At 36.5% G+C, this 13,185-nt stretch overlaps 1 protein-coding gene across 1 annotated transcript; it reads right to left on the reverse strand.

Moving 5' to 3' along the window:
* Positions 1–704: 704 nt before the first annotated feature.
* Positions 705–12,330, reverse strand: LOC308233754 (uncharacterized protein; the record flags this gene model as incomplete). Its single annotated transcript, XM_080640701.1, has 3 exons — positions 705–1,663; positions 8,453–8,475; positions 11,387–12,330. The coding sequence occupies 3 exons, from the start codon at positions 12,328–12,330 to the stop codon at positions 705–707; spliced, it is 1,926 nt and encodes a 641-aa protein (XP_080496827.1).
* Between the last annotated feature and the right edge of the window lie 855 nt (positions 12,331–13,185).

Below are 13,185 nucleotides of genomic sequence, written 5' to 3' on the forward strand. Positions count from 1 at the left end.
CCCTCTGTGATATAAATATATTTTAAGCTCAAGATAAAAGTGGGTCCAAAAGATTGAGAAATTGATGGACAAAATGCTACAAAAAAATAACACAACTTTTACTAGCTGAACAAAAGTATCTGTGGCAAGGTAGATGATCTCACTCAACCACTTTGCAAGAAATGAATCATGCATACCTTAACCACCAGCCATCAGGTTTTATCATCCTTGTTTAGAAATTATAAAAACCCTTCAGTAACTCTGGCTTTGTTTTAAAATGTGTTTATCTTAAAATTATTGTTTATTACTTATGTAACTGGTGTTTCCTTTGATCAATTAATGCATTTTTCTAAAGGGAAAATTGGGTATTTGAGGTTGGGTAAAAAGAATTAAGATTTCTCGCCAAAACTGGTTTGGCTCAGTGGATAGAACGTTGGCCTGTGGACTGAAAGGTCCCGGGTTTGATTCCGGTCAAGGGCACATAACTTGGTTGCGGGCACATCCCCAGTAGGAGGTGTGCAGGAGGCAGCTGATCAATGTTTCTCTCTCATCGATGTTTCTAACTCTCTATCCCTCTCCTTTCCTCTCTGTAAAAAATCAATAAAATATATTTAAAAAAAAGAATTAAGATTTCTCCCCTTGAAATCAATAGAATTTTAAACTATTGCTTCTTTTTTTTTTTCAGAAGCAAAAGAAAACCCATAAATGAAGATAGTTGTTATTTTTTACTTTAGTTTGAATGACTGACATGCGTTATCCCAGAAGCTCTTCAATGCCTCCTTCACATCCTTATTCCTTAGACTGTAAATTAGGGGATTCAGCATTGGTATCACGAGGGTGTAGAAGACTGAGGCCATTTTATCCGTATCTAATGAGTGGTTGGTCCTTGGTTGCAAATACATGAAGAGAAGGGTCCCATAGAAGATAGTGACAACCATCATGTGAGAAGCGCAAGTGGAAAAGGCTTTTTGTCGCCCCTCTGAGGAACGTATCCTCAAGATGGCAAGGATGATGTTAAAGTAGGATATTAAAACAATGATCATAGAGAAAATCAAATTAATTCCTGAAAAGGTAAACACAGCTGTTTCTGGAATATAGGTATCAGAACACGACAATTCTAACAAAGGGATATTATCACAGTAAAAGTGGTTGATGATGTTGGAAGAGCAATAGGACACAGAGAACACACAGGAAGAGACAGTCAGTGCTGTGGTCAGACTGAAGAAGTATGCAAGGGACACCAGCAAAAGACAGATCTGTGGAGACACTCTCACCATGTAGAGCAGGGGACTACAAATAGCCACGTAGCGATCATAGGCCATTGCAGCCAGCATTAAAATCTCAGCAGCGGTAAAACCTATGAATGCACCCATTTGCACTGCACACCCATAGTAGGATATACTTTTCTTTGAAACCAAGAAATTAACCAGCATTTTAGGGGCAATGACAGTAGAGTTGCCAAGATTGATGATAGCCAAGTGCCGGAGGAAAAAGTACATGGCGGTCTGAAGTAGAGAGTCAACACTGGTGAGAGTGATGATGCTCAGGTTCCCAGCCAAGGTCAGCCCATAGATGACCAGGAAAACAAAGAAGAGTGGAATCTGGAGCTCCGGATATTGTGAGATGCCCATGAGAATGAATTCAGTCACCTGCGAGAGATTCCCTGGGGCCATTGATTTTGTTGCTTTCATCAATTAATGAGGAAAATGAAAAGAGATTAATAGACAACAAACTTGTCTTTGTTCAATGCCATATTGTTAAATGTTTCATGTAAAATTAATTGATTTTTATTGTTCTTCATTGCTTTTGAATTATTTTTAAAATTTATTTTTATTAATTTTATTGGAGTGACATTGGTTAATTGGATTATATGTTTTGAATGTACAATTCTATGATATACCATGTGTATGTTGATCAGTTTATTTTTGTTCAGATCTTAAATATATAAAATACCCTCTCCAGCGACCAATTTCAGGATCTTAGAACTGTTTGAATAAGCTGCTAATTTATTTTTAGCAACTCCTGAATATAGTTTGTATTGGATGAATACACACAGTTTATATTATTATATGTATTAATATGTATATGTATATATTAATTATATTAACATTTGCAATTGCATGAATATATATGTACATATATGTGTGTGTATATATATGTATATATGTATGTGTATATATATATATGCATATATATATATATATAATACATGTATATATTTACTTGTATACACATGCCTCTGAGTGTGAGTGTGTGCATGTTTCCAATGATAAAACAGAGTTACCTGTAAGAAACAGATGAGCCAGAAGGACTTCCAGTTATTTTTTTCCTTAGCTGCCATAGGCCTTCTCTTCAGCCTATATCTTGTCATCATCATCCTTGCGAATTTCAGTGGGAAACAGTATACTGGGATTTTCCTTATTAATTTCCAGCACACTGCTCTGCTTCAGCTCCCCGCAGACCACACCTCAAAACTATTCCTTAGCATCATTCAAAAACTGTGTCCTCTTCACTTAATCATATTTTCTTTCTTTTACCAAATAAGCCAGTCCTGTCCTATCAATCTACCTTCTAATTGTTCAGATTTTTCTCTATTGTTTTGTTCTTTCCTTCTCTTTCCAGCTTATGCCTCCTTCCTTTAAATTGTTTAAAGCCTATTTTGATTTTTTTTAAGTTATTACTTATAGTTTTGATTTGTTAAAGCTTGATCATTGTTTTAATTGGGTAGAGAAGTAAATGGGGAACAGTGCTAACGTTATTTATCGTGTGTCCACTCTGTGCCCAGAGCTGTGGGAGGCATTTTTAAAGAGTTGATCTCATTATTCTGCAAGAGAGTCCTAAAAAATAGATGTAATTATTTCAATGTCTGACAGAACAATGAGGTCTAATGGGATTAAGTGAATCAAACACAGTTTGCATAAGATATTGGTTAATGGTATGGTTTTATGGCCTCCTTTGTATGTTTTGTTTGCTTAGTTGATAGGTTAGTTGGCTGGTTTCTTGTTAGTTCACTAATTACTAGCTGTGATTTTTTCAAGTATTGCTATTTTTGTATTGTATGAAATAAATGAGATAATGCACATGTATAGGTTAGTTGGCACAGCTTCTGGTAGCAATGAATACAAAATAATTGGTACCAGTTGTTTATGTTATTAACATGTTTTGGAATAATCTGGTTTATTATTTCAGCTCTGGTAACCCATTCAACCTTACTGAAGGCTTTATAGTTAACATAGAAATAGCAAGTGAATTATAATTCTGCATATTTAAGAAACTGGGACACAGGATATCCAGCTACATATTTAAATAAACAAATCAGGCTGTGCTCTCCCACAACCTGATTCTTTTGAAACAGTGGTGTTTTCTTGTTTTCATTTGAAGATGCTTAGTTCCATACATCAGATATGTGTCCTTAACTGCATAGATAAGCTTTTGATGGAAAACACTGTGGCAATACTCATTGATCAAAATATTCCATTTTTTTTTTTGCTACACATCAAGCAACTCTGTGCATGTTTTCCTCTGAGATAATATACTCAATAAACTCATCCCTAATAAGAACAAAATACAGAATTAACAATAGCAGTTACTGATTATCTACCATGAATTTGTACGAGTAGCTTTTGAAAAAGAGAGTATATCATTATATCCTTACCTATTATGTATTTCCTCTTCAACTGCAGTATAACTGAAGGCAAAACTAGGGTTGCTTTTTATTTCAGTTAGTATATGTCACTGAAATAAAGTTTCTGTAGAACTGCCTCAGTTTTTCTTGTTTCTTCAGAACCTTGTCTCACTTAGCATTGTTTTTAAAAAGAACAATTTTAATTTTTTTACCAATAATTTTTTCTAATTTTTTTGAATATAAATAGTTTATTGGTCTACCAAGATAATACATTCTCAGCAAATACAAATTTTAAAGTGTACCTAGTTTTAATCATTTTATATTATAATTTTAATAATACATGATAGTACAAATTAATTTTTAATTAGCTGCTGATATGATTTCAAGACTATGTTTCATTGAGATTACTCTACTCTATGTTTAATTGAGATTACATATTCTAATTGTAGAGTATGTCTTAAATTTATTTAGAGATAGGTTGTGTTAGGAACAAACACCGCATCCTAATACGAGTTCTCAGTGTTCCATCAGCAACTAATTGTTGACATCAGGGAATCTTATCATCCTAAGGTTTATCAGCCTGAGCAATGTCAAAAGAAGGAAGGGGAGAACAAGTTGTTTTTCTTGATTGTAAGTAATTTTGTAGGTCTTTCTTGAAGACATAGATCTTATATGACATAGACACTTGAGAAGCTTTCTATCTGGTGTAGAGTATCCCAAACATCCATCAATTCTGCCAGTTCTATGGTAAAAACAAAACAAAACAATATTCCTTTTTATGTTAAGGTGAAATATACTCCCTGTAATGACTATACATTATTCTGTCTAAATGCTAAAGCAGTCCAATTTACCAGTAGGGATGCTGGACACTATTTTTTAAGTCATACCACCATCACTTCCATTTAGCAATCAGTGGACGGAGCAGAGAAAAGAGAACAGAGCAGATAACATTTTGGTCCTGGGATCTGATTTGAATTACTCAGCTTCCAAGATGCTTGGTCCAACATCCAGAATTAGTAATGAGTATTTGCTTTAACCTACTTGTACACAAAGATCTGGTGAGACCTCCTCCTAAGGCTGCCCCAGGATGCATGTTAAAGAGTTTTAGTCCCTGAACACCTTCATACTGAAATACATTTGTATGTAGTCCCAGTCCCCAAACATGAGAACCAGAATTCCCAAAGCTCTAATTCCTCCCCCCGCTGGAAAAACAAATTAAATGCTCATTAATCTAGTCTCCATGCAAAAATTTCACCAAAAGAATGAAAATTGTGTAGATAGCTTAGGGACTCTCCTAGATAATCATATTGAATAACAATCACATGCATTGAGTCCATTCTTTGTTTTAAATTGCACCCCTATATTTGGGAAGTGTTGCTGGCCCTTGAGATGGAGTAAATCTAACAGAAAGCACCAGATTCTGGCCCAAATGTTCAATATTAATGTGAATGTTTTGGAGCATATTCAAGACAGCGTCTCTATTCTTACATCAAGAACAAGACTTGGTGGATGAGCAAGCATAGACCTATGAATGGGAAGGTCACAGTTTGATTCCCGGTTGGGCCATATACCTGGGTTGTGGCCCAGTGTGGGGCATGCAGGAGACAGCCAATCAATGATTCTCTCTCATCATTGATGTTTCTATTTCTCTCTCACTCTCCCTTCCTCTCTGAAATCAATAAAAAATAAAAAAAGAACAAGGCCTGGTGTATTTGTCATAAATATTAGATGATATACAACATAAATTTAAAATGTGAATGGTTGTAGGAAGATTGAATATAATTTTTTATTTAAATTAATAAGGTACCCATCAGAACCTGGTCCTATTTCTAGTTTTTAATTAAAATTATTTGATTGGAAACATGTTTTGTGTATAATCCTATGATTGTTCCTCAAGCACATATAAATATTACAATTATATATATAATATATGTAATTATGTAATATATTTATAATGTATATAAATATATTTTATTTTACTTTTTGTGTAGATTTTCTAGTCTTTAAGTTTTATAAGTGAAAAAGGCATGTCTAAATAGTTTGCCTTTGTTTTAACAGCTTCTAAAATCATACTGAGGAAAAAGTACATGTTCAAAAGATATTTCAAAAGAAAAACTGGCTGGTGAAGTAATGAATAAGTTAATGAATAAATACAATATCTCTCTTAAAAACTGTGAAATAAAATATGAGATTTTTGTTTCCAGTGTCTTAATCTACTTTTAATATAGTTTTAACTTTGATAAAGAAGCAGCGATAGCTTGCATATCACTCTCTAGAATATTCTGTACTTTAGGGCAGGACACACCTGTGCTTTCTTCATCCTGGTATAGCTAAGAAGGTTACTTCACATTTTAGGCTCCAAAATTAATGAAGAAACTGACAAATTGTGAACAATAAGGAGATTTTTTTAACAACTTCAAGTTATCAGTATAATGAATTTAAATCCTTGAGGTTCTTTCCAGAGTCCAAATAGCCCCATGAAGATTATGTGGTAGCTTCTTCTATAATGACCATTGGCTATTGAAATTCATGTGAGCAAAGACACAGTCTGTACTATGCTCAGTTAATATTTTCATTCCCTCATCGGCTCTGCCAACTCCATCTATTTAGCATTCCTACAACATTATAAAGATTTTTTAAAAACTCTTTTATACTCTCTACTGGTATTGATGTTTAATTTTACAACTTGATCTCTCATTTGAGTCATATTATTATTGTACAAGAATTATTTTCCATTTCTTATTTCTTGATTAGGCTACTTAATAAACTTGCCCTGGTCAAGGTCAAGTACACAAAACTAAGCATCATCAGTGCATCACAAGATTTCACTTTTCAACATATTTGTAAGAAACGCACACATATGTCTACATGCACACACACATAAGTATGCAGAAAAATGACAGGAGAAATACCATATTTTTATCATTTACATCATACAACAGTTTTAGCTTATAAGATTCACTATTTTAAAGCAACACATAATTAAATATAAGCTAAATTTCCATTGATTCAACCTCTCTCATTCCCATTCCCTCTACTCATCTAGAGAAAACAACTACCAGTGTTAACTATTTCAACTTTTTTTCTGTTTTCCAAATACTTTTATTTAGTTTTATTGTGGTAAAGACACTTAACAGGAGATATAACCTCTTAACAAATGTTTAAGTGAACAATACAGTGATACTAACTATAGGCACAGTGTTGCATATTGTGGCTCTAGAACGTAACCATCTTTCATAGCTAAAATTTTATACGTATTGAATAACAATGACCATTTCCCCTTCCCCCAGTCCCTGACAACTACCATTCTACTCTCTGCCTTTATGTTTAACTATTTTATATACCTCATATAAATGATATTATGTATTAGTTGTCCTTCTGTGACTAGCTTATTTCACTTAGTATTCTTATTCTTTACCCATATTCATTTTTTAAAATAAAATGCATTTACTCTAATGTTCTTAGACACATTTTTATACCTATATGTACACATTTTTATGTACACATAGTATATATACTTTGTAAATATGTATATATAATGTATATACAATCTATAATAATAAAAGCATAATATGCTAATTAGACCAGACATCATTCTGGATGTGACCAGGATGAAGCTGGCGGCCAGAGCAAAGCCAGGGTCCCGGATGCCAGAGGGAAGCCAGTGCCACGAGCCGGGGTAAAGAAGGCCTCTCTTGCACAAATTTTGTGCATGGGCCTTTAGTCTATAATAATAAAAGTATAATATGCTAATTAGACTGGACAGCCTAACGACCTTCTAGACATCCTTCCAGACGACCTTCTAGATGAGCTCCTTGCACGAATTTCATGCATCAAGCCTCTAGTAATATATAATTTCTAGTTATGTGGTTTTAAAGTTTATGTAGTTGAATTTTTAAATTTATATAAGTGGATTTAAAATGTTTACATCATTCTGTGCTTGGTATATATATTCCTTAACCATCATATTTTGAGATTTAGTAATCTTGATTATGAATTTTGTTCATAGAGTACAAGGGAATTTCAATTGCTTCTAAATCTTCTCTGTAACAAACAATAATAAAGTTTACTCACAGGATAGTCCTAGACTTTTCAATTTTTGCCAATGTTATATAATTTTACATTCACATTTTCCAGATCATTGTTAATGTTAATTGTATTCATTGGCCTAAAGGTTGCTTTTTGTGAATTGTCCATGTGAATTCTTGGCCCATAGTTCTATGAAATTTTAGCCTATTATTAAATTTAACAGATGCATAATTGTATCTATTTTCTCTTGTCCATGGCTAGTTCTTTTGCTATATTTGTGATTATTTTTTTCATTCAGACCTTTAAATTTTAGAGGATAAAATTTATCCATCTTTGTGATTTTAGCTGTTTTTGAAGATGCCTTCAATGCTAAATCATACACACACACACACACACACACACACACACACACACACACAGAGAGAGGGTCAGTCCTTGTTCTCATTTGCTTTATTTGGATATATAAAGATAATGAATATAAGTGATCATGGTTTAGTTTTGACATTTTAAGGACAGATTCATGGTGGGGTGAGCTTTCTAAAGAAGAGAAAATAAATGCAGAGGCACTGTGGTAGGAATATATGACAGTAAGAGGTGTTCTGCATAATTGTTGAGAAGTTATTTAAACATAATAAACCCAATTTATGAAATATTCTTAGGTTGGACTCTAATTCTAAGGAGATTATCTTGTTGAATTAAAAAACAAGGACTTTATGAACATAGGCAGGGGCCCATCAGTAGATGAGTAAATAAAAAAGCTGTGGTACAATTATATCATGGAATACTATGTAGCAATTAAAAAAAAAAAGGCTCACTTACCCTTTTTGACATTATTGAGGGACCTGGAAAGTAACATGCCATAGGCAAAATAAGCCAGTCAGAGAAAGACAAGTGTCGCATGATGTCACTCATATGTGGAATCTAATGAACAAAATAGATCCAGAGATATAGAAACATGGAACAGGCTGATGATCTCTGAGGGAAGGCATAGGTAGGTGGCTGGAAAGAGATTAACCAAAGAATTTATATGCACAGACAATAGTTTGGTCAAGGCGTGGGACAAGGGGAGGTATGGGCTAGTAGGGGTCAGTGAGACAAAAAAGGGGACAACTGTATACTTTCAACAATAAAGATAAATTAAAAATAATAATATAGAATAAAATAAAGTAAAAACAAGGAAAAGAATAAGATTTAATAAGATAATAATTAAAATTTAATGTAAATGTTTTTGAAAAGGAAAGAAGGGAGAACATTCCAACTTTTTTTTTTTTTTATGTAGTCAGACCTTTGCAGTGAAATGAAGTCTGCTGGAAGCTAGGCTAAACATGAGCATAGGAGAGACTCTCTTCTGTATGTTGCTTCTTGAGCCTGGACACTGACCATTGGTGGCATGTGCAAGGACATTACAAAGGGGCAGAGGTCAAAGAAAAAGAGAGCTAAATACTGAGTCAGAACCAGGCCTACAGGAAATCCTATAAAGATGGATTTGCCAGCCAGTGTACCTTTCTCTGAATTGTGCTTTTCCTTTGTCATTCTTGAATTTAATTTAAGTATGATCGTGATAAATGTTAATGCATAGACTTTGTTTTTTGTATATTAAAGATGGGTTTGATCTCCATGCTCTGGGTTAAAAAAATGAGGAGAAATGCACCTTCACAACAGCATAGTAATGGCACTAGGAATTTGAAAACATTTTCTGTGGTCCCAGAAACATAGGCTATGATTATCTTGCTACCATTGCATGGACCTAAGGATGGAGAAGAATACTTTGAACTAGACTCAGATACCAATGGCTTCATGGAAAGCAATCTGGGCTAATGTGAGTTGTGGCTTTGTTATTGATTAGGTAGTATGTGATCAAGGTAGTCAGATAAAATTGTTATAATATTATTTATACTTGCAACTATTAGATCCTATATATTACATGGAGATAAAAAGAAACAATATACAACATTCTAAAGTAATAATTACATACACATAAGTCTGTGTGTATGTGCATTTGTGTTATATCAATCAGTATAAGGACCTATCCTATCTAATAAAAGAGTAATATGCAAATTAGCCATCACTCCGCTACAAAAATGGCGGCGCCCATAGCCACAAGATGGCGGCGCCCAGTGCTCTCAGCCCTGCCGGAGGCCCACAGTCTAGCTGGGAGGCACTCGCGCCCCCACACGCCGATCCCCGCTGCCAGCGGAGGCAGCGCGGGGTGTGCGGCTGGGAGGCACTCGCGCCCCCATGCACCGATCCCTGACGCCAGCGGAGGCAGCATGGGGTGTGCGGCTGGGAGGCACTCGCGCCCCCGTGCACTGATCCCTGCCACTAGTGGAGACAGCACAGGGAGTCTGGCTGGGAGGCGCCTGGGGTGTGCAGCCAAGGGTCGCATGGGATGCTCCCACTCAGGTAGCGGATCAAGCCTGGCTGCTCTGCAGCCTCTGGAGTGTCTGGGGCTGAGCAGCGAGGCTGGAGTGTTTGGGCCTATGTGCTTGGCCAGGGGTCGTGGGGACAAAGTGGACAGGCGGGATCGGCCCACTCCAGTGGCAGATCCAGCCTCACTGCTCCCCAGCCTCTGGCATGTCTGGGCCTGTCAGCCTCTCCATGAGGCTGGATGTTGAGTCCAGGGGATGCACAAGTGGGTCTCTGGCACAGGGGGACTTGATGCTGTGTCCCAGTTAGTGCTGGCCCAGACTCTGACAGTAGGGAGGTGGAAGTCCCACCCCCACAGAATCAGCCAGAATCAGCCATTGGTGAGACAGCTCTCAGTGGCCTGACAGCCATCTGACAGCAGGGAGGAGGAAGTTCCACCCCCACAGAATCAGCCAGAATCAGCCATTGGTGAGACAGCTCTCAGTGGCCTGACAGCCATCTGACAGCAGGGAGGAGGAAGTTCCACCCCCACAGAATCAGCCAGAATCAGCCATTGGTGAGACAGCTCTCAGTGGCCTGACAGCCATCTGACAGCAGGGAGGAGGAAGTCCCACCCCTAGAGAATTGGCAGTTGGTCAGCCAGCTCCCTGCCACCTGACACCAGGACTCTCATTCACCTGTCTAAACATCTACTATTGATACAAGGTAGCTCTGCAGCGGAAAGAAGCCGGCATTATCGACAGAAAATGTCTGAAGACCAACATGCTTCTGATCTTGAAAGAAGGCGGCACCTGCGACAGAATGTATCTGAAGAGCAGCTATTGGGAAAACGTCACTCTGAAGCTGAAAGAAGCCAGCGTCATCAACAGAAAATGTCTAAAGATCAAAGTGCCTCTGAACTTGAAAGAAGGCGGCAGTGTCGACAGAATATGTCCAAAGAACAGTCATCAACAAGTACTACAATATTGGTAGGAACTGCCTTCTCATAGAAAATGGAGTACATGAGGATGTGCACGAATTTCATGCACCGGGCCACTGTGTGATCCCTGTGGGATTGGGCCTAAACAGGCAATCGGACATCCCCCGATGGGTCCCAGATCAGAGAGGGTGCAGGTTGGGCTGAGGGACACCCCCCCCCAATGCATGAATTTCGTGCACCAGGCCTCTAGTATACTATATACATATGTCAGTAAGAATGTACTAAGAATCAAGTTGATAATAACTTTTTTACATGTAAAAACATCAGAGGTAGAGGGTTGACTATGATCTTTATTTTAAAATATCCTGAAAAACACAAATACATTAATAAATTAAAAATGTTAATCATATATTTTTTTTATATTGAGGCACAGAACATCACTCTCAACTTTTTAATTTAGTTTTAACTGTAAAAAGACTTTTTTGATAAACCCATTTTTCCCAAACATTATCTTCATTGCCTCTTTCACATCTTTGTTCCTCAAACTGTAGATGATGGGATTCAGCATGGGAATCACAATGGTGTAAAATGTTGACACTATCATGTCATGGTCCAAAGCATAACTGGAACTCGGTCTCACATACATGAAGAGGATGGTTCCATGATAAATTGACACTCCAGTTAGGTGAGAGCCACATGTAGAGAAGACTTTTCTCCTCCCTTCAGCAGAATGCATCCTCAGAATCGCCAACAGAATAAAACCATAGGAGATCAGGACAATCAGGATGGTGACTATTTCAATAGAGCCCACAAAGCAGAAGAGTAGAAGCTGGTTTGTGTGTGTGTCAGAACAAGAAATGGCAAGGAGAGGAGGGATGTCACAAAAGACATGTCTAATTTCGTTGGATGCACAGAAGGATAGGCTAAAGGTGGCCACTGTGTGTATAGAAGCATGCAAAATGCCACCAACATAAGAAGCAATGATGAGTGATACATAGACCCTGGGTGACATGCTGACTGAATACAGGAGAGGGTTATAGATTGCTACATAGCGGTCATATGCCATTGCAGCCAAGAGGAAGCATTCTGTGGTCCCAAAAGTAACAGCAAGAAACATCTGTGTTGCACATCCAAGGAATGAAATGACTTTATTCTTTGATAGGAAATTCAATAACATATTTGGTGTAATTACTGAGGAAAAGCAGGCATCCACAGATGATAACACACTCAGAAAATAGTACATGGGGTTGTGGAGTCGGGAATCTCCAATGACCAACACAAGCAGCCCTAAATTTCCCATCAGAGTAAACAGGTAAATTGCTAGAAACAGGAAGAATAAGATAATTTGCAGTTCAATATTGTTTGTGAAACCCTTCAATACAAACATAGTAACTTCAGTGACATTCTTCATGTTGAAACCTCATGGAAAAACTTAAATATATTTGTAAAAATTACAATTCATTTACTACAAAAAGAATAAAAAGAACTCTGACTCAATATTGTGAAATAGGGGGACATGAGCTATATCCTCACATTTATTTTTTGGCAATATAAGATTTCCCAGCTGCAGGTCACAGACAGCGACAAGACAGTGGGTGAAGTGTCCATGCCACTCCCTGTAAAATCAAATGAAAATGATGGGTGTCCACTCACTTGGTGAATTCATATCATTTATAAAACTATCAGGTCAACTCATTAATTTACAACTGCATTCTATTAGCTGTTTTTCTATTAAAACACCAATTGATTGGTTAAAAAATAATTTTCTTTTGACATAGACACACATGAGATAGTATATCAGTGTATGGAGCATTGGAATAGAATTTCAGCATTCTAGACCTTTCAGTAATGGTATAAAATGATTTTCTATAATCTACTCACCTGTAGGATGAGAGCATTAATATTTATTCTACAATATTAGAATGAGTATTAAAAGGCAAAATGTGTTAATAAAGTTGAATCTTGACAATTCTGTTCAATAGAGAGTGTACTGAATCAGGTTGGTTCTACAGAGTAGTGGTGAACATTTTACGAGCTAATCTCTAAAATTTTTCTAACACTATTAGATCTTCTTGGGTATCTATAGGAACAAATTAACATTTTTTCAAGGATGATGGGCCACCATTGAGTTAAGCCAAATTAAAAAATAAAATGCAAACTTTGATTAATATGATGAAATCTATTTTTTAAAATGTGAACAAGATTCACAAGAAAAAGATCAGCTTCAATTCAATTCTTGACATCAGTTCAATGACATACCTGTTCA

The sequence above is a fragment of the Plecotus auritus genome (assembly GCF_963455305.1).
Source record: "Plecotus auritus genome assembly, chromosome: 9".
NCBI classification, from domain to species: Eukaryota; Metazoa; Chordata; class Mammalia; order Chiroptera; family Vespertilionidae; genus Plecotus; species Plecotus auritus.